We start from the raw sequence: 23,494 nt of genomic DNA on the forward strand, positions 1-23,494 counted from the left end.
GTTTGATGCCTGTAACAGGCTTCAGCATCACCATCCTTCTTAAGGTCACTTCAGAATACGAGTTGTGACCACAAAATCATGTTTGACAATCCCCAAGCATCCCTAGAGTGTGACTCTTTGGAGGATGAACAATACAATAGTGAGGGCAGTATAGGAGCATTCTGGGCAACTCCAACATTGATGGAAAGGTCCCTAGAAATTGTACCTGTGCCACCAAGAAACTCCTGTTGTGAGTCAGAACATCATGACCTCTGGAGTTACACACTACTGAATTCTTAAGCCTACCTATTCGATCCAAAGTGATGACTTCAGCTTAGATGCCCACTGAAGTAGAAAAGGCATTTATAAATTATGAATAATATAATGTATAAATATAATCATTTACATGATAGGGGCATTCTAAATAAATGACCAGATCAATGGGCCTGTCATTTCATATTCAGCTACTCGCCCCATGAACCACAGGGGTGTACAGCTTCTTGTACTGTCTCTTTTCATGTGGTTTATCATGCTGTGATATATACTAAATTCCCACACAGGGTAAAAAGAAGGGAATATTTGTCTTTAAGAGACAGCCCAGAACTATAAATTCTAAAATAATAACCACAGGAACATTCAGCTTTTATGTGAAATTTGTGTAAAGCATTAAATTATAGTTATCAAAATAAATTTAAGTTACATTGAAGTTCTTAACAAATATTATCACAGACTCGGATTAAAACAAAAGAAATTATGATGGAAGGAATATAAAACACACAAAGCTAAAACCAGAATACAGCAGTTAAAGGACTCAATAGGACAGAGGGCTGGCATGCTGGCTAGGACTGCAGCACTGCAGGGGGCTCCTACAGAACCCACCTGCCACCACAGACGGGGCTGACCATCTGGCATCAGTGATGACACCTACCCTGGATTTTTCTTATCCATTTTTTATGATTACAGACGACCAAGGGCACCTGAGAGTTTTAACAGCACTAAAAGCAAACAAGAGCCAATGATCACATTACTTGGGGTAGGAAGCCTGAGCCTGCTGACTAGGAAGGGCTGGGCTGGCAGGCAGCACGGCTCCTTGGCTGAGAGAAGACAGCTGCTCTGGGGGAAGGCTGTAGCTCTGGGGCTGGCTCAGCTGCGCGCTCCCTGCGACCAGGTAGGCACCGCTTTGAGGAGGGCCCGGGTACACCTAGGACAGTCAGAGACAAAACACATTAGGGTCCCTCGGATTTCAACAGCCATGCGTTCACTTACAAAAGAGCAACGATTACATCTCTGAAATGGTTTTCTGAGTTCCTTCTGGTGACAGGCATTTTATTTTTTTATGTAGATTTTATTTATTTATTTATTTTTAATTGGGGTACAGTTGCTTTACGACAGGTGTTTTAAAAAGTGCTTTTCAGTGAAGTGGGCTTCTGATGATTTTTGTTTTCAGGGAAACATTAGCTAAACTCGTGTCTGTCTCCGTACAGAAGCAGTAAAGAAACTTACCTTGAAATTTTATACTAATATAATCCCTCTTTCCACGTTGATACTGTATCTCCCTAAAATGAACCCCCAAATGCTGAAGAAGTGTGTTTGAATTCACTGCATTACAGCAACAGTCTGCATTTGTTTCCAGGCATCTACACAGAGATATATCTCCTAAGTTACAGCTTACTGAACATAGAGCAAGCTATCCTCCTAAAGCAAGGTCAGCAGACTTCTTTGTCCAGGGCCCAGACAGTAAATGGGGCAGGCTTTGTGGGCCATGTGCGCTCTGTTGAAACTACTGGGCTCTGCCCATAGAGAAAGCAGCCAGCAACGATGGAGAAACGAATGAGAACGGCTGTGTTCCAGTAAAAATTGATTTTAAAAAAGAGGTGCGAGGCTGGACTTTGCCCTTGGGCCATTGTTTGCGTACCCCTGCACCTAAAAACTATACTTGTTTTAAGCTAAAGAGATTAGTCTTAAGTGCCCCCCGAATCGTAAACACACATAATATTCTCATTTTCTGTAGTATCCATTAGATCCTTCCATTTCACATGTTTGAAAACAGAACTCCACTGTCCAGGGAGTGAGACTTGTAGCAGCTGTTAGGACAGTAACACACTCATCAGGAAACAAAATTAACAATCATCTGAAGGCTGTGTTAAGCCACACGAGACTCACTACACACAGAATCCAAAAGGTCTTCATTATGGACGCAGCTAGTCCAGTCCTCACAAATACAACTGTTTGTACTTTGCGAATTGAACATGAAGGGTTTCTCTTTGTCTGCTGGCTCACACTGGCATCAAGACTCATGGGTAGGTGTCATCCAGCCTCACGTTTCTCAGGCCTGGCTGCTCTTCTCCAGGGTTCTGGCCCCTCACTCCAGAAGTGGACTGCGTCAAAAAAAAATTCATCTGCACAAAGTTTATGCTACCCTACATGGATGAAATGCTGTGTCTGACTAACTACTCCCTATACCCTGAACTGAGTGAGTTTGTGGGAAATGGGCTCTTGAAATAGTTGCTGGGCATGACGAGAGGAAAAAGCGCTCTCTGTTGCATTACACACATTCTCATGTAAAGGAATGGAAAAAATGCAGATTAAAGAAAGTCACTATAAAACTGAAAATGGTAGATACAAGAATTTAGTAATAATTAGAAATTTTACTCAGACAGACAAAAATTGTAGTTCTTAACTAGATAATTAGATATGAAGCTTTAAAAATATACAGATGTTTGGGCCTCATGCCTGGATTCAATAGGTCTGGGTAGAGTCAAAGTATCTGTTTTTTTTTTTTTTTTTTAAAGCTTGACAGTGATTGACGTGCACCCCTGCAGAAAAATAATTTTTTTAGAACAAGAACTATCATTATAGCTAGCATACTACACATTGTATTTGTCAAGTGAAAAAATCTTTTTAACTTTATTTTTACTACAAACATCACTTTTAGAAAGTTTCACTTTCTACAAAAACACAGCTACTCCAAATAATCTCAAATATACTTGAGAATTTAAAATGAAATACTTGCATTTTTAAAAGCTTACCTGAGAACCAGAAACACCAGATGACTGAATATAATACTGCTGATTCTGTAATTTCGCATACATGGAATACATTGGATCTTCATTCATTAACTTGGTATACAAGGACAGGGCCTCCATCACTTTAACATTGAGCTCTGAGAGTTCTGAATGTTTTCTGAAATATTATACAATAATGTGACACATAACTGCTATTTAAATGATATAATGTTCTAAATAATAAGATGCATCAAAATAGCAAAAATGGCAAAGAGTGGTGTAAGTAGACATTATTAAAAATTTAACCTTGTAATGAAAAAAAAAAAATCCTATAGCCTAGCTCCAAAGCAACCAAAACTGTTTCAGATTTAGGTGCTGTACTGGAAGGACTCTAGCTTATTGTACTTGACTTTACCTCAAATATCCAGGTTTCCCTCATTAATAACAGATAGGTCGTGTGTGGGCCCTGATGATGCCACTTACAGCAAATATGATTATAATAGTTAACCCTTATTTTTAAAACAGACTAACATAATGAAAGTCAAGTAAATCCTCATTTAAAAGCGGGAGTGGGGGCAGATGGGTCTAATTTTAATTCCCACATCAAGTAGAAAACAAGTGAATGAGAATGGCCATATCTTTAAAATGAAAATAAAATAAAATACAAGGCAGCTGTATTCCAATATGCAGTTTAGAGAGATCTGTGGAGAAGAAGGTACACGGTACAGACGGAGCGCATGTTCTTTTACCTGTCAATATCTTCCAGCTTCTCATCAATGAGAGGCCCCATCTGGTGACACATGGCTAAGATGACAAGATTTAAAGAAATATAAGAAAATGCAGCAAAAGAAAGCAACTCTCTGATGGATATTCATGTAGTTTAAGGAATAAAAGATCTAATTTGGAATAATAAAAATTCTATTAATTAATCTTAGCCCACAGAACCCAAGACTGATTTTCCTAGCTATTTATAAAATCAATACTTTAGATTGACTGTATTGATCTCAGAAACTTTTAATACCAATTTTCATTTTATAACATTTTAAACGTTGAATAAAATAATTTGGGTAGAAAAGTATACAAATTTGAATTCTACCAAATGTTCAATTAAACTGCATATAAACGTGAGACTGGTCACAGAAGAGTCAGAAATGTTAACATTGTTTATACCATTTTCAATTTTATTTAAATATAAAACCACTCTGTAACAGAACACTAGATTTAATCCTAATTATTCTTTATTTGCAAGGGAAATGGAAAACAAGGTTTACCTTCAAGATGAAGTAACTCGGGAAGATCTGGTTGATCATCACTGGGATCCGTACTTTGCAACATCTGTAGCAGTTGGTCCATTTTATCCTACAGAAATTAAACTGTTACTATAAAAGGTAACAAATCATTATGCAACAATACCTTCTCACTTCATTAGTTAGATAGTGGCTAATCCTGTAATGCACAGATATGAAGACTTCAATTTCGCTTCTATGTATTTACTGTCCGTGTATTCTCTTTACTATCATGTGAAGTCAGAGCCCTTTTGAAACGGCTACCAGAAATTCTTAGATGAGAAGAAATAGAGCAACATTTAAACTTACAACATGTGAGTTCTTTAATCTCTTAAGTCATGCTAGTGGACTTCTGTGGCACTTTGTTTAGGGGCAGCTGTAGTCTTGCCATGCTGACAGGTGTAACCTCTCTCTCAAGCTGGCAGTACTTGTGACTAACAGCTCCGTTACTACTTCTCTACAAGGGAGAATACAGCAGCTGTTTCAGTAAGGCACAGCTCAGCTCTGGTACAGCTGTTCTTCTAAGTAGCACCAGAAGGATTTACTCTACATTCTCTTTCCACCAATGCTTCACTTTGTCATCAAAAAAAGGAAGAAGATTTATGGCTTCTCTATTCTCCTATGTGAAAGGCTGGAAGGCATCTCAAAGCAAAGACTCAGATCTATTTCAGAATCTTTTGCTGTAAGACCAACAGAACTAATGAAGGCATCATTACATAAATACATCTATGCATTACATTAGTAGAGATGTATCTGTACGTAAGTTTTAAAAAACCAAAATATAGATCTCATGTACCAAAGAATATTACTGTAATAATTACAAACTTTTCTCCATTCATGGTTTTTACATGGTTATGCTACTGAGTATAGTTACTTAGGTAAATAATTTAAAGAGTACCAATTCTAAGCAAAGTAGTTATTTATACCAAAACAAAACTCTATACTCTGTACAGAAGGATAACAGCTTGAGAGATGAATTAATCACTAGAGAGTGAAAACGACACACGTATATTAAAACACTCTTCTGAAGTCAAAAGAATTCCATATTAGAAATGGATATTATTTTTCAACGTAAAAGATTCACAATTTTCATTTTACGTAGTCTGAAAAAGAAGGCACATGTCAGAAAAGCTTGCCTACAGCCAAAAGAAGGAGAGGGGAGTAAAATGAGAGTGAGAGTCAACTAACACGTGGATAATTTCTCTTCTCTTTGTTTACAGAATTCTACAACCTATTGGAAATTGTCTACTATCAGAGAAATGAGGTTTCTAGACAGACCGCTAGCATGCATTTTCCGATGGAATGCTACAGCCAAACCTAACTTTCCCTGACGCCAGTACATTCTCTGGGGGCTCTCAGCACAGCTTCTACAACCCGTTTCGCTAAAACAGCGCTCTTCAAACTTTCTGCTTCTGGCTCCTCTAAAAACAGGCTAAAAACCTACAAATCCCCTCACATAGTTTAAAGATGACATCTCATTTTTCATCATTAGTTTAAAATGTTACAAAGAATATAATTTCCAGAGCATTTAAAAATAAAAGTCACACACGACCTAGAGGGGTGGGATGGGGAGGGTGGGAGGAAGGCTCAAGAGGGAGGGGATATGGGGATATATGTATACGTATAGCTGATTCACTTTGTTATACAGCAGAAACTAACACAACATTGTAAAGCAATTATAATCTGATAAAGATGTAAAAAAAAAGTCACACATTCTTTTGAATATACCCAAAAAGTCTCATTATAATAGTGTTTGTAATAGCAAAAAACACACAAAGAACTGAAAACAACCTAACCATCCAACAACAGAATAATGAAGTCATGATAAGTCCATTCTATGGAATATGAAGCAGGAATTAAAATAATGAGGTACAACTATAAGCACTGACATGGTAAGAATGGGACTAGGGAGGAACTTTCCAGGAGAATCTTTGCTTCGTCTGTACTGTTTGAAGTTGTGTAACAACAAAACACATGCATTAATCAAGTACTGAATTTTTTTTAAATAAGAGAAGAAAACCATTGCAACTTCAATAGTGAATTCAGTATGATGCTCTCAGGCAGGAAATCACTCACTTCATCAATGTAGGCTTGTTCCGGCTCTGGTTCTATCGTTTCTACCTGAACATCGTCACTAAATTGTACCGTCTTCTTCTCCGTTTTAACTGTAAGACATGTAACATTTATCGTTTCCTTATAAATTTAAATTTTTATTTAAAAGCACTTTAAGGAGAGAACTTGGATTTTTCTTGTATTCCCTTCAATCTGAGAAACTCAGTTTAAGGGATAATTTGGTTGCAGATTTAGGCAACCATGACAGAACATGACATTATGAAATTCTGTGAAGACTTCTTAATTTTTTCTTCTAAAGATTTTATGTTTCCCATAACAGATACTTCACTAAAAATAAGAACTGTATTTCTGGAACAAAGATTGATCACCTATTACATATGAGAGTTTAGTAAACTGCTGAACAGAAAGCAAAGTTTTACAATGGCATAAATGAATTCTGCTATTGAAAATAAATCCTCTTTTCAAATTACCAGTCCTTTCAAAGAAAAATCTCCACACTTTTCCACAGGCCACGCTCTTTCAATGTAATGAATTGGGAAGTTAGCTATATATTCCCCTCACGCCACTCAGTCTTTTTTTTTAAACTAAGGGAATGACACCCAGGCCAGTGGAGAGCTTTACAAGTGGCCTTGGCAGGGATCTGAATTTTCAACTAAATCAGTCTGCATTTTTTAGTTACATTATTCTTGCAACTGAAAAGGTGGTTATTAAGGAATCTGCAAACCAGAAGCACGTATTTCTCTTGCTCAACAAAGCAACCTTTAAAAAGATTCAATGTAACATTAACCAGCAAATATAAGGTTATGATTAACATAGTAATTAATCTCATCCAAAGTAATACTGAGAAACACATACAGCTTTAAAGGAATGAACTTCCTTTTTGGATTCTTTCATCCTGATATCAATGTAGTCAATCAGTATTCATAAAAATTAAGAATCAGGGGGATGGGAAAGGGGCAGAATTAAGGAAGGGAAATAATATTAATTAAACTATTAAATATGCTTAATGGAATACTGCATTTCCCCCAATGAATCTCCAATACAATCCTATGAGATATGCCCATCTTGTAAATGAGGTTAGCAGTGGCTTAGGAAGATTAAGAACGCTTGCGTAGGAGAAAGCTAATAAATGGCAAAGCCTGGATTTGAACGCCAATCATTCTAGCTCTATTAGCCCACACTACTGGAATCTGGCCTGTGATTTTACTCCGAGAACAAGAAGTCATATTACTTATGTATTCTATGCTATAGAATATAAATGGAAAATAGGTTAATTTCCAATATAAGGAATACAGTCATCCCACACAAGTCACCATAAAGTAAAACTCTACATACAAAACCAGTTTCAGCTGATTTCACTTTCCCATGGAAGAAAAAGAGCCATATGCTATACATATTTTTCCTTTCATATCTTGAGCTATTAACAAGTAGAAAGCTGGGACAGCACTGCATTGGCTGCTACCCATAAGAAAACACATGGTAGACTTCACATCCTAACAGCTGACCATGCACAAGTTTGCAGTGCTTTTTCTCTCAGGGACTAATACTATTACTTTGTATGTATGTGTATGTTTGTGTGTATATTATGTGTATGTGTGTATAAATAATATTTTACACACACACACAGATGTGTTTATGCATATACATATATAAAATACAGTGCTTGCACGAAATCTTACTGCCTCTCCAAAACGAAAACAAGCTAAGGAGGTCAGGCACTTCTAATTGACACATTCAGTGAAATGGGCTTGTGTTTGCTCATAAAGAACGATGCTACAAGGATCTTGCTAACACTCATTTTCCAAGCCTGAGAACTGTAACTCCACGTATAAGCTCTGATGCTCTGGTTTCTCTTTTACATGGTCCAGAGTGAACACATGAAAATAACTAGAATATTCATTTTAAGGTTACATTTCTATATAATGGGAAAAAAAAGACGAGATGGCTACTTTATCTACCTGAGATCTTGGATCTCCTCTTGAATGGAAGTCCAAGACAATTCCATCCTTTCCAACAGCTATTTCAAGATTAAAAAAAAAAAAAAAAACACAAGCCCAAAAATCAAGCAAAAATCCCCCACCACCATCAGCCCAGATTAAAAAGTTAGCACGTTATGCACCGCCATCTAAACAAGGTTCCACAGGACGTTTTCTGAGTTTACCAAAGAGAACTTTATTAAAGGAATGGGTATCACAATCTGTCTCTATAAAAGTGACACAAGACATCCCAACAATAACTAGGAGAGGGCATTACTTTATCAAAGATCTGTAACATCTGGTCTGTTATTAAAGCCTTCTCTTGAAAGAGAAGCATTTTTATGTTTTCAAAGAAAAGTGTATCTTTACTGTTAATACACAGACACTTGCGCTTCATTTATTGTATAAACATTTATATATTCTGTATTCTGGATAAGATTCAGTACCAAGAACTGTTGGAAATAAAAAGACAACTGAGACAAAGATCTTTTCTTAAAATTCCTGTAAACTAAAACTGACCAAAGCAGATCGTGAGTTATAACTTTCTTTGATCTCTTCTACCTGGCATTATAGAAAGATGAGATATTTTGCCAAGATAACTGTAGCTTACTAACTTACTTACAAAAAAACTCTTAAAATTCTAACCATTTCAGTCGCTACAGAAATCTTTATAGATTAGAACATATTTCTGTTTCCTTAAAAAGAGGAAGGTTGTGACTTAATCTCGATGCCACAAAATCATCATTATGAAGATTCATTACCGTATTGCCTAGAAGTACAGTGAACTGCCTACCAACATTCCGATAGACTGCTGGCAGTTACACGTCCTGCAATGATTACGCCTGCCAGTAATATCACTTTTCCTCCTTCGCCCCACTTTCTAGTCTGTTTCTCCTGGTCAGCAAAGGTTTGAAACTCAAAAAGTTATTGACATGATTCGTTATGGCTCCTTCTGAATATCTGACATGGTGGCTTAGGAAAGCTATTAAGTTGCTAAGAGGCCACTGCTTCCAAATTTGGGGCTGGACACTAGAGAAATGAGCTAACCTTTGAATAGGAAGAACTCTCTATAAGGTTACACTGCATTTGTCACCCTTTCATCAACTGATGATACCAAAAATACATAATGCATAAATTCTATAACACTTCTTAATCTGCATTTTTACAATGACATATGTATACATACATACATATCTATGTGTGTATATATATACATATATTTTTTTTTTTCTTAAAGAAAAGTCCATAGTCTGTCTTAAGTTAATCTTGGTAGACAGGTGATTTCAATTCTTAGATGATTAGATGACTCCTCATAAATAATCTGACTGGGGAGCTGCATTTTTAATAAACACCTTGGAGGCACTAACTTTGGAGAGTCTCTGCTCCAGAAAGCTGAATTTTAGAGAGAATTGTGGATCATCATCCATTGACAGGCTGGAAAATACTTACTCATTTCTGGTTCAGCAGTGAGATCCGCAGTCACAAAATTAGAGGGGAATAACCCCATGCCTTGATGGGTTTCACCCTTCCACCAGTTGGGGTCACTAAGAGAAACAAGAAAGAATGCTTTACTATAACAAAGAACTTTTATTTCTATGTATCTTTACCTTTTATAGTGTTTAACCTATATTATTACCAGATCTGAAGCTCACAACAATCCAATGGAGGAAGTGAATGTATCATTATTACAAATTAGAGATGAGACCTCAGAGAAGATAAGATGCTATTAAACACACAGTTCTTTCTCATATTCTGGAAGGCTGGCGAACGCTTCGAGGATCTAGTACAAGGCTCTGAACTCTCTCCCTCAAACAGAGGTCCCCACACTTGAAAACTGTCAACTTCGAATGGTTCATAGGCTCCCGTGTGAGAATCCTTTATAATAAGATAGACGGTAGGCTCTGAATCCAGACCTCCATTCCTTATCAGTGCTCTTTCTAGCACACATTAGGAAACTTTCCCCCCCACAAGAGAAGACACATGACAGTAACACCATTTACAGCACAAAATGTTCACAAGGAACACACTCCCGGGTGCGTACCCACGCTAACCACTGGATCCCCAGCACCTAGGATAAGGAAAGCTAGCAAGTGCTCAATAAATACTTTTTGAATGAATGAATGATCAAGGTTTTGTGCAACTTCCAGCAACCAGCTCAAACTTTACTTCATTTTCTTCCATTCAAGAAAACATATTAGTATGTAAGTGTGATACTATAAGAAAAATCTTAAATGTATTTGAATTGATCTTTAAAAACCACATGCAGGTACTTCCCTGGTGGCACAGTGGATAAGACTCCATGCTCCCAATGCAGGGGGCCCAGGTTCAATCCCTGGTCAGGGAACTAGATTCCACACGCATGCCACAACCAAGAGTTCACACACCACAACTAAGGAGCCCATGTGCCGCAACTAAGGCGGCCTGGAGCCACAACTAAGGAGCCCACCTGCCACAACTAAGGAGCCCACGTGCTGCAACTAAGGAGCCAGTGAGCCACACTGAGGAGCCCGCCTGCTGCAACTAAGACCCGGTGAGACCAAATAAATACATAAATATTAAAACGAAACAAACAAAAAAACCTAATGCATTTATCCGACCTCAAAAACAAAGATTTAGGCTTCCCTGGTGGTGCAGCGGTTAAGAATCCGCCTGCCAAGGCAGGAGAGACAGGTTCGAGCCCTGGTCTGGGAAGATCCCACATGCCGCACAGCAACTAAGCCCGTGCACCACAAGTACTGAGCCCACGCGCTAGAGCCCATGAGACACAGCTACTGAGCCCGCGTGCCACAATTACTGAAGCCTGTGCACCTAGAGCCCATGCTCCGCAACAAGAGAAGCCACCGCAATGAGAAGCCCGCGCACCGCAATGAAGAGCAGCCCCCGCTCGCCACAACTAGAGAAAGCCCGCATGCAGCAACAAAGACCCAATGCAGCCAAAAATAAAAATAAACAAAATAAATAAAAAATTATTAAAAAAAAAACTGCCAGGTCAGCTCTCCCTTTAAAAAAAATAAAGACTTAAAAAAAAAAACTTGCGAATTTTAGCACTTCATTATGAGTCATAATCATCAGTAACAACTAATTTTCAAGTAAACATAAAGCTGTAGTAAAAAAACAGATGCACTGTACCACCTCCCCTATGATATAACGTATATAACACCATGTAAAATGAATTTGTTCCACACTGATACACCATTCTGTGCAAATAAATTAATTCAATATATTTTGTATTTCTTATAAATTCCATATATATACATATATATATATTTGGTGTATTTTCTAAAATCTTAACCTTTTTTTTTTACTAATTTAACAATCTAAATTATAAGATGGAACCAAAAATGAATAGAGTAAACTAGGCCTCCAAGACATATAAAACCCATTTAAATGATAGACGAGGAAAACTTAAGCTACAAAATACGAATCCAGACAGTATGACACAAGCAAAGCAACCGACCGTCCTACAGAAAAACTACCTGCGTCAGTATTTGCTTTTATTACGTTTGATAAGGCATTCAGCAAGAATAATATGAAACACAGAATATGTTATATATTTTCACATGAATGTTCAACTTAATAGTAACCATCACCTGTCATCAAGAACTGTAATAATTTCTCCAGCTTTAAAAGTAAGTTCGTTATCTTCAGCAGCTTCGAAGTCGTATATAGCACGAACTTTTCGGCCTTCGTGTTGGTGGTTAGTTAAGAGATTCGATGTGCTTGGATACAAACTGGAAAGGGTGGTTGACTGCTGCCTTTGTTCCTTCAGCGACAACTCAATGGCTGGAAAATAATGGGTTTAAAAAGACCCCAGATGTTAATATATCCAGCAATCCTAAGAAGTACAAAAAGATATCTGAAGGTAAAAAGTATTCTTCTTCTAATAATGTGGAGGGAAACTACGACATATCCTGATATAATATATTGAACAAAAATAATGTCATCAATTTTATTCATTCATTCACACTGAGAGCTTAAAAAATAAATAAACTAAAAACAAAAACCGAACAGCATGATGACTATTTTTACTGAACAGGTACAATTTTAAATATTCTGGGTAATAAAAAGACATAAATCAATTTTGCTTAATTCAGCTGCAGATATTGTATATTTTCTTTCATCTTTTCAATGTATTTCTGTAGCTTAAGTTTACCAAATAATAATCAAAATCACTTGGGAAGTCCAGAGTCCCAAGCTTGAGTCCTTCACTGGGGGCTTACTAAATAGGAGTCTCAAAGGAAGTATCTGAGAACCTACATTTTATTGTTCCAAAGGTCATTCTCAGGTAATTAGTCTAAGAACTGGAATTTGGAAATAACTACAGTAAAGTCTCACCTAACAAATCCCCCAAAATAGATTTCAAATGTGTCTGCTCTATCTCCTCCCCTAATACAGGCCATCACCATGTGTCACACAGGCTCTGTAACATAATCTTAATGAATTGACTACCCTGCTTTCAGTGCAACACATAACCCCGTCTTCCCTTCCATCTCTGTTCTAGATGAATAAAAGACCAGATGGGAAAACAAAACTTTAAAATTATCATAGAAAAATATCTTTCAGGATCCTGGGGGAGAGGAAAATATCTTAAGACATTAAAAAAAAAAACCCAAAATCATAAAAGAAAAGGAAAAATTTTGACTACATGAAAATTTAAAACCTGTTTAAAAAAACATGTCATTATCAAAGTTTAAATTGTAAGCCAAAACCCAAGAGTAGATATCTATAACAGATATAACAGGCAAAAGATTAATATCCAAAATAAAGATGTTCTATACATCATTATTAGAAAAAAAAATAGAAAGAGAGACAATCAGAACAGCTAATAAACGTTCAAAAAAGGACTGAACCTCACTAGCAATCAAGAAAATAAAAATTAAAAACAATTAGGTATCATTTCAAACTCATCAGATTCACAAAAATTAAACTCTGACAACAGAAAATGTCATGAGTCTAAAAAGAATAAGTGAATAATAAAAGCCTTCATACACTGCTGATGGAAAAGAAAATACTATAACTATTTAGCAAAGTTAAAGATGTACCTACTCCATAAGCCAACAATACCACAAAACAAAATCTCTCTCTCACACACACACACACACACACACACACACACACACACAAGGTGGACGAGGATACTCAGTGCAGCTTACTTGTTATAGTGAAAAAAAAATCAGAAAACCCAGCTGTCCATCAGTAGGAGGATAAATTACAGCAGATATTTATTAGTTCACTGGAATATTACGCAGAAGTTAAAACAGATGAGCTTGATATACATGTCTCATTATGAACAGATCTCAAACATACTGTTGCATGAAAAAAACAAGTTGTAGATGATACCTAGAGTACACTATTTATGAAAAAGAATTTGTTGGACACAAAAAAGTATTTGGTATTGTTTATGGACACATAGATAGTGTAGTAAAAACATTATAGAAACATAGACTGAACATACATACATGATAGCAGTTGCCTCGGAAGAGGAGAGGAAAAAAGTGACACTGAAGAGAGGAATAAAGGAGAACAAGTAGATTTCAACTTTAGCTGTGAACTCCTATTTCTTTTATTTTTAAATATCTTGGGGGAAAATAAACATCGAGTAAAAGACCTATCTTCTTTCCATGATCAGGGACTTAAAAATGTACCTTTCGCTAAATCTTCTTCTTCTTTTTTGTTAGCCACAGTACCAGGATCCTTGGCTACCAGAGCTGGGCTTGCTTTTGCTTGTTCTGCAGCCTAACACACAAAAAAGGAAAATGATATTTGAAAGTTGTTCTCAAATTTTCCTACCCCCAACTAATCTAAGAACTCACAAGACCCTTCCCATCAATCCACCACAGACTTCTGAACAAGAAAGAAATCTGAACCTGAGCAGCCTCCTCTTTGAAAGGAGCCAGAGAACAGGTAGAACTGGAGAAAACAGACTGAGAGAGTTTGTTTTCTTAGGGTTAACAACCTAGCCACACTCTCCCAGGTTTGTGTGAAGAGGTTAAACTAGAAGCAGACACTATGCAAACCAGAGAAGACAGACTAGAGGAGATTTCAACAAAAAGGGGTTGAGAGTGGGAAGGAGATGACTACTTTAAAAACAAGCAGTTTAAAATTTTTAAAAATATCTATTCAAGAGTTTTACTGTTTCCTTCCAGATCAAAAGTCAGGATATTATCTTTAGGAATCCAGAGTGATATACAGCAATACAAATGCTCATAAAATTATACTATTTTCGGGCTTCCCTGGTGGCGCAGTGGTTGAGAGTCCGCCTGCCGATGTAAGGGACGCGGGTTCGTGTCCCGGTCCGGGAATGATCCCACGTGCCGTGGAGCGGCTGGGCCCATGAGCCATGGCCGCTGAGCCTGCACGTCCGGAGCCTGTGCTCCGCAATGGGAGAGGCCACAACAGTGAGAGGCCCACGTACCGCAAAAAAGAAAAAAAATTATACTATTTTCTAAATCAAAATACTAGCAGTTAATTTTGACAATATATTACTGTCCCTCTTAAACATATTTTGTATATAAGGTAGTGTACAAGTAAATAAATACATACATTGATTCACACTTACAGAATTACAAGCTTCTAAAGTCTTAATGGCTGCTGAGTTTTTGTGTGGCCATCGAGGCCAATGAGAGACTCCAGCCTCATTTTTCAACCATTCTATCAGTTACCAGAAACTGTTGGCGCGCGCGCACACACACACACACACACACACACACACACACACGCTGTGACACACGTTTGCTTCTACTCATGACGTCCTCCCCTCTGGCTCACTGTACTCCATCCACATTGGGTGATTCAACCCACCAGTCAGTGAACAGCTGAAAATCACTTTCTCAGTGAAACGTTCCTAAACCCTCTCATTAAGCCTTCCCTCCTCTGTGCCCCTCTGGTAACACTTTTAAACAAGGTATTGTATGATTCGGGTCGTTAAGGACAGTTAAGGACGCAAGCTGGGGAATCAGGCTAATGGGGAGTCAGGCCAATGCGGTTCAAACCCCAGATGCACCACCTTCTAACACATGAACCCTGAGCGCCTAAAAGCCTCCTCTGGCCTCAAGTTCCTCATCTACGAAATGAGGACAACAATGGCCCACACACCACGGGCTGTCATGAGGATTAAATCAGCACACGTAGCTTCCAAAGTCAGATGCAATGAAGGTCATTCAGGGTTTAAATCACAAGTATATAACGTTGTCTCCTGGGCTTAAAATGTATGCAGAGGTGATACATGCCATACATGTGATAACTACAGCACAAAGGGTGCTGAAGTAGGGAGTAAATAAACTCTCTACAGTTGCAAGGTTTCTACATTTTACATGAAATAATTCGCTATTAACTCAAAATAGACTGTGACAAGTTACAAATGTATACTGTAATTTCCAAAGCCATCAATTAAGAAAAATGAAATTCTAAAAAATATTCAAATTACCAAATGCATAGCACTTAGATCACTGCCCAGTACATAGTAACAGGCAATAAATCTCAGCTCCTATTATAATTCTCTGCTTACATGTCTGTCTCCATAACCAGGCTGCATGTTCCTTGAGGGTATATGGAGCTAAATATTACAAGAGCTCATAAATGATTGTTGAGTAAATGAAAGGCAAAATATTCAACATTATAGTAAATACCGTGCAATAGTCTTCACTTAATATATTTATAATGTCAAACAAATACACAAGGCATTTATTTTTAGAAAAGCTGATTAGAAGAGAGCTTTTGTATTCAGTGAATAGAACTTCAAGCACTCTCAATCTGACCCACCTCTAGTTGTAATCTTCCTTAAATAAAAATGTTTTAATCATCATACACTTCTGAAAATTGAACGTATGCTTCATCAGAGACAACCTTTATTGTTATATATGAATTTTTTTTCACAATTTGTGAACTTCACAAAATAGACATATTGATCTTTTGTGGTCTGAGAAGGGATCTCTACTGGTCAAGTAGGAAGTGCAGAAACAAGCTATATTAAGCCCTACATTCCTGAACTGCTCTCTTTTCAAAGTTCCTTTCTATCATCAGGTTCCAAGTATAGCAACGCTACTTGTCTGATTAACCAGTCATACACAGTAGCAGTGCCAGCATCACTTCAACCTCAGTGTCCAAAGTCAGTGCTAAGAGAACCACAGCAGCAAGAGTTAGGTGACTCAAGTATCACTTTTCTTAATATTTTTATATTATTTTCTTCTGTACTTGGATGAAAAAATATACTTTAAAAAATTCTCGTTTCCAGAACCTTTTTAAAAAGTATGCTAACAAAGGTCTAGTCTGATTAAAATGTAGTAACAGCTTAAGCAACTAAGTGACTGTAAGATTTGGAGGGACTTCTGCAGTTGATCCCAGATGATAGATTTATTTTTAATTAAACATGAAGCTCTTTACAAACATGGTTTTCAACGAAAACCTCTTCAGAAACTACTATTAAAAAAATCACCATTCTACCTCATCATAGGTTACTTTATACGCATTTTACATATTTCTTGTGGTTGAAAGACAGCAACTATAACAAAATGAGCTTTCACATATTTTATAAGATCTAGATGCAAAAAAGAAAAGTAACTCTTAACTTTACTATTGCTGATCTACACCCTGAATCTTTTGAACAGGAGAGGAGTCTCACATCTACACCAATTAGTACGTAAACGCTCTTGCCAGTGTTCACTCCACTTCTTGTCCTTCGAAGCCTAGTCCGGACAGACACATATCTACTAACCTCAATATCAAACGGAAGGCAGGATCGTGTAGTGGAAGGAACACTGGACTGAGAGTCAGGAGGCCTGTGTCCTAGTTCCAGCTCTGTCAACTACTAGCTGTGGCCCTGGGCAAGTCACTTAACCATTCTGGGTCTCAGTATCCTCATCTGTAAAATGAGGGGATTAGATTAGAGGATCACTAGAGCTGTTCCCACAACTATCTGAGATTCTAGGTTAACCAAACAAAGCTACGTATCAAATGGATCAGTGACTCTTCTTCCTTCTCTTACAGGGACTGAAATGCAGTTTTGTTCCTTTGTGGACTGAAATGCAGTTTTCACCTGCACTGAAAGCTGTCCTCAAGAGTCGTGCTGCTCAAAACAGAGTCATCGGGGGGCCTGTTAAAATGGACACAATGAATCCACTGCTATGGAGGCGCATTTCCACCCGTGAATGAGATGTTACAGTTCTCACAAGCTTCCAGGTGGTGATGATGATGGCCAACCAACCACATTGTGAGTCACAAGCTCTGGAACAGGTTCTCAGAATACAGAACCTGCCATTCCACTAAGCAACTACACTCTTTGGTTCTCCATAGTGAGTCTACTCTTCGATAATTAAACATTGCTTCTATTGTCAAGGATATCTTATTATAAGATATCTTGGATTATTCTGCATAAAATTATTCCTTAATTATACAGATTCGAAATTATTCTGAGGTAGTAAAAATGAGCTATCAATTATGAATGACTACTTCTCAAAGATGTAATTTATCATTGTAAAACTATTCATAAGCCAAATATTTTCAAATAAGAAGAAAAATATCCTCTCTTCCTTTATCTCCAAAATATATTTCTAGGTTTTCACATCTCAAGAGTACCTACATAAATTAGAAGTGCCTTGGGAAGAAAGTCTAGATAAGTCTGGATGAACCACTTCATAATTCCCTTGAAATGGTCAAAACCCTGAATGGGAGCCCTCTACAACTAAGAGTTTTCTGCTCATGCTTGCACATCACTCATTATATTCTACCCCAAGCCATACAGTGAGGAAAGACAGTGCAGTAAGTTACCACACACTTTACGCCTACTTAGTTAGCTGGGCATCCTAAAGGATGGTTACCGGAATAGAAAAGGAATAAAAGAGATAATCTTCCATTTTTCTCCTATATGACGTAAATTAGAGATTGAGCTCATTACATAAATAATTTTTTTTAAGGCAAGTTAAGTCTTTCAGTCAATCATATTTATTAGGAAAAAGAAAGAAGACACGTAGGTGCTGGCCAGCTCTTAAGGGGAATTTTTCTTCCCAATGACCCCCTTTTATCTCCCTACCATTTTTTAATACAGGTGCTCATAAATTTCATAATCCAAAGAACCTCTAAACACATCCTTAAATTTTAAGGAAACCTGATTTTTGAGCTGTCATTCTTTGTAGATAAAATTACAGCACAAAGAGCATTTAACAAGAATGTCAGTATTACCTAATAAAGCAATTTTGTCTGTAGTATTAAAATTATATTAAAATTTTTTTAATTGCAAAAACGTTAAGTGAATTCATTAATAAAGAAGGAGAAACAGTGGGGAAATAGAAGTTGGAACACATTAACATTCCACTATATTTTTCTGGCAACTTTATATGCAAGATTATTATTATTAACAAAAATTCCTCTGGAGTATTAAAAACTACCTGGGTTTGGAGGAAAAAAAGAAAAACTCAAATAAACATAGCTACTTTAGAGAAACGAACTGTAGCACACACACAAATTTATATAAAATACCTGAGAGCCAATAGCTGGAAACGTAACACCTTGTTCCTTGAGGTTCTTAATCATTGCTGATATTAGACTAAGTTGTGGATCATTCTTAAACTCATCCGTCCATTCAACCATAAGAGCCTTTAATTTTTCACATACTTTAGGATGACCCTTAAAAATAGAGAAAATAAATTAATAAAAAGGCACTAATTTCCTGGCAAATGATTTAATACAGATACCATAAATATAAAACCTATAAAGTGTTGCAGATCTCTTTTTAAATCATAAATTATCCCTAGCTATAGATGACACATAAGAAAATACAGATAGTTACTAGAAATAAACTCGTTTTATTTCCACACTATGAAAAAAAATAGATGATACCATCACATACCTCATAACATATTAAGACATTAGATATATAGTAACTTATTCTGGAGGTCAGAAAGACAGGACTTTTCAGAGTATTTTGCAACTAAGCAAGTGTTGTCTATGAGGAAGACATAGAAAAGTTTGTTTTCTTTTTTGCAGACCAATGAAAAATAAGTTGGAAAGAGAGAATAAATAGTACAATTCCCTTATTCCTAATTCCTGACTTTTAATGTGCATGGCTGTGTTTTTACCCAGTTACTTAATTATCTGAGGCCTGGCATGAGGTCTACTATATGCCGATATTCCTGGAAACTTCATTTCTTCAAAATAACATTTCCCCCTTAAGTATAAAACCAATATGTTCACTGTAAAATATTTGAAAAATAAAGAGTTCTTTCTCCTATACGCAACTGTTTGCTTTTTTTTTTTTTTTTTTTTTATGCGTTACGCGGGCCTCTCACTGTTGTGGCCTCCCCCGTTGCGGAGGACAGGCTCCGGACGCGCAGGCTCAGCGGCCATGGCTCACGGGCCCAGCCGCTCCGCGGCATGTGGGATCCTCCCAGACCGGGGCACGAACCCGTGTCCCCTGCATCGGCAGGCGGACTCTCAACCACTGCGCCACCAGGGAAGCCCAACTGTTTGCTTTTTAAAGTTGTTCACGTTACTAAATACTGAGTACAAATCTTCAATTAAGGAAAATATTACATTAGAATCTCTTCATAAACCGTTGTACATTTTGATGGCCATTCAGGACATCAAAAGAATGGTAAGTAATTAGCACAAAATACCTAAATATAACTGAATAACTGAATAAAGCAGAACAGGAAAAAATTATCACATAACCATGTTCTAAAAGGAGTACAGAATTTTAAATTCTTATTTATGTACTATTTCCTACTAAAATCTGGAAATACTCATTTTTTCCAAAAAACATGAAGCATTTTCCCTTTTAACACTTAAAACATTTTTATATATAATTATCCCCCCCAAAAAAGGCCAGAAATAATTACCTTTAGAATGCATGAATTTTTACTGAGAAAACTCACATATTACTTAGTAAATTAAATTTTTTTAATTCCTTAAATTGCTGGATTTGAATTTTTAACTCTACATTCAGTTAAGTAGATGACCTCTGTGACTAAAAAAAAAAAAAATGGTTATAAAAACTGTGCCTAAAGTAAACTGGTACCTCTTATTCAGAGAAATACACATATTTTTCATCAGAAGAAAGGAATGGTGAAGAAAAGAGGTTAAATATATTCTAATTTGGCTTGACCAAAACCAAATCTCCAAGTTATATAAATGTGTAGTCTCTTCAGCAAAACCTAACATGGACTTATACATGGGATAGACATAGCCTAGAAAGAGTTAAAAAAAAAAAAAAAAGCACAGACTAGTCCTTTGTGATTTAAAATGTGAAGAACTGAACAATAAAATATATGAAGAAAGAAGACAGTGCTAATTCATTTCTAGAAATAATGTGCCTTACCTTGTTTAATACGTTGCTTACTTCACTAGCAAAATCTCTTGAACATACTTCTAAGTGAAAAATTTTGCCACAATTTGATACACACGCTCCTAGAAGCTAAAAGTATAAAATAGGGAGTTAAAAGGGCTCAGTTTCGGTAGACAATTTTGCAGTAGATCTTGAAATGAAACCACTCACAGTCAGAGCCTGCATAGCAACATGAGGATCTTTATGGTTCACCCTCCTCATAATAGACCGAAGACAATCTTTAGGTCTAAAAAATAAGAAACGTAACAATTAGTAATACATTCTACTTTTTTCCCCCTTAACTATAAAAGGCAATAGACTATGATACAAAAGGGAGAATATGGTAGAGAAGTTTAATTCTTACTAATGACACAATTGAAAAACTGTACACTAAAAAGTTCCTTTAAATTTTTCAAACAAAATTAACAGGCTCTCTTCCTTAACGATCATAGATAAGGCATTCTGGGCTAATTCTAGATGGAAAGTTTTGAAAATAAAATGACAGACCAAGACTTCCACTTCCAGTCACGATGGAATAACTGGAACCAGACTTACACTCCTGTTGTAAATAATTAGAAAACTGGAAAAATATATTTAAAATACATTTGGGACATCAGGCCACAGGTAGCGCTGAATGATGATCTCTAAGAAAGAACACAAATTAGATAAACAGACATCTGCCTCAACTTTCTACCCAGGGGCACTTTCCAGGTAGCGAAATAGGCTTTCTGTCTAAAGGCAGTTTCTGGATCTCAGCACAGAGAAGCTGATCCCAGGAAGATGGTGGTGATCTTACTGAAACTGAGGGGACAGAAATCAGAATTCCGGCAGGCTGTGGGAGCTAGAATTTGCAGGACAGAGTAGAGGAGCTATATGAAGAAAGAGTGCTAGATACCTGCATGAGGTCCACTGAGGTCTGCTGCCCACCAGGCTGGACAAAAAGTGACTGAGAGCTCTACTTTGAAGGGTTCCCAAAACTCACACAGCTGCCAGAGCTCATACCAAAGTGGACAGTCCTTGCAGCAGAGCGTTTAGGCCTTGGTGATGGGGCTACACCATCCCAAAAGACTATCCTAAATCCATCCAATAACAGCTTAAAAAACAAGCCACAGAAGAATAAAATTGATCCAGGCCTAACCTCTAACAGAATCAAGCCCAATATTCTTTAACAGGAGTATGACAAAACCTGGCATTCAACAATATAAAATTCATAATACTAAGCATTCAATCAAAAATTACCAGATGTGACACGAAGCAGGAAGAAGTGACACTTAACTAGGAGAAAACTCAGTCAAATGAAAATGTGGAAATTATATAAGCTATTTTAAGTATGATCAAGGATGTACAAGGAATCATCAACATAGCAAAGGAAAGAAGTGGTATACAAAAAAGAACCCAATAAAACTTCCAGAGAAGAAAAATATATAAAATTAACTAATTAACTAATTGGATGAAATTAACCTGATAGAAACGGAAGGACGTATCTAATAAGGGATTAATATCCAGAATATACAATGGGGTCCTACCTCTCAACAACAAAAAAATTGATAATCCAATTCAAAAATGGGCAAAAGACTCAAAACAGACATTTCTCCAAAGAAGATATATAAATGGCCAGAAAGCACATGAAAAACCGCTCAGCATCATTAGGGAGCTGCACATGAAATCACAGTGAGACACGATTTCACATTAAAAAGGAAGAGGCAACCAGCTGGGGATGTGGGGAAATGGTAACCCTTATGCACAGCGGTGCCCACGGCGATGCGAAACGAAACAACGTAGCGACTGTGGACAAGTCTGACAGCTTCTCACAAAGTCAGACATAAAACTGCCCCGTGACACAGGAACTCCACCACTATGTGCTGAATACGCACATAAAAGAACTGAAAGCAGGGATTGAAGCAGACATCTGTACATCCATGCTCAGAGCAGCATTATTCACAACAGCCAAATCACCAACAGACAAACGGATTAACAAAATACAATGGACATATACACACTAACAAATGTAGTAAGGTAGATAGCTGGGGGAAGCAGCCGCAAGGCACAGGGATATTAGCTCGGTGCTTTGTGACAGCCTGGAAGGGTGGGATGGGGAGAGTGGGAGGGAGGGAGACACAAGAGGGAAGACATATGGGAACATATGTATATGTATAGCTGATTCACTTTGTTATAAAGCAGAAACTAACACACCATTGTAAAGCAATTATACCCCAATAAAGATGTTTAAAAAAATAAATTAATTAATTAAAAAAAAAATACAATGGAATACTATTCAGCCTAAAAGAACGAAATTCTGACACATGCTACATGGATGGACCTTGAAGACATACTTAATGAAATAAGCCAGACACAAAAGGAGAAATATTATACGGTTCCACTTATACGTGGTACTCAAAACAGGCGAATTCATGGAGATACAAGTAGAATAGAAGTCACCAGTGGCTAAGAGAAGGGGGAAATGGACAGTTACTATTTAACTGCAGACATACAGAGCTTCCACTTGGGATGGAAGTTTAGGAAATGGACAGTTGGACACACACATACAAAAGAAAAAACAGTATCAAGTGATCTGAACAACACTGAGCCCTGGGAAAATTGGCCAGTAAGAATAATTGTCCTAAAAAATTTCTTTAAGAATTGAAAATGCAATTACTAATGATAAACAGAAAAAAAGTCATTTTTAATAGGGAGATATTAGAATAAAAAATAAAATTTCTGTTTCTAAGGCTGTTTCACTGCCTGTTGGGAAGCTTTCCACCTAAAGAGCATGGAAAAAAGAGGGGGAAAATTGTATTTATGGCATACCTATTATATGTCAAGCATTCAACTCACGATTCTGCAGCTCTTATTCTACTG

The 23,494-nt window shown here is 37.0% G+C and overlaps 1 protein-coding gene across 3 annotated transcripts in view; it reads right to left on the minus strand.

The window, feature by feature from the left end:
* Positions 1-23,494, minus strand: part of STAM (signal transducing adaptor molecule) — a 67,360-nt gene that overhangs the window by 13,997 nt on the left and 29,869 nt on the right. For 2 of the 3 annotated variants that reach the window (XM_032623964.1, XM_032623966.1), the window contains exons 3-13: positions 20,807-20,882; positions 20,630-20,725; positions 18,793-18,939; positions 13,965-14,055; positions 11,910-12,102; positions 9,769-9,863; positions 6,347-6,435; positions 4,256-4,343; positions 3,734-3,788; positions 3,009-3,162; positions 1,008-1,180 (exon numbers count right to left, since the gene is read on the minus strand). In XM_032623964.1, the coding sequence (XP_032479855.1) occupies positions 1,008-1,180; positions 3,009-3,162; positions 3,734-3,788; positions 4,256-4,343; positions 6,347-6,435; positions 9,769-9,863; positions 11,910-12,102; positions 13,965-14,055; positions 18,793-18,939; positions 20,630-20,725; positions 20,807-20,882 (1,257 nt within the window). Of the gene's footprint in view, positions 1-1,007; positions 1,181-3,008; positions 3,163-3,733; positions 3,789-4,255; positions 4,344-6,346; positions 6,436-9,768; positions 9,864-11,909; positions 12,103-13,964; positions 14,056-18,792; positions 18,940-20,150; positions 20,279-20,629; positions 20,726-20,806; positions 20,883-23,494 lie in introns of all 3 variants that reach the window. The other variant, XM_032623967.1, reaches the window with a different exon arrangement.

This window comes from Phocoena sinus, chromosome 2, assembly GCF_008692025.1.
Source record: "Phocoena sinus isolate mPhoSin1 chromosome 2, mPhoSin1.pri, whole genome shotgun sequence".
NCBI lineage: Eukaryota > Metazoa > Chordata > Mammalia > Artiodactyla > Phocoenidae > Phocoena > Phocoena sinus.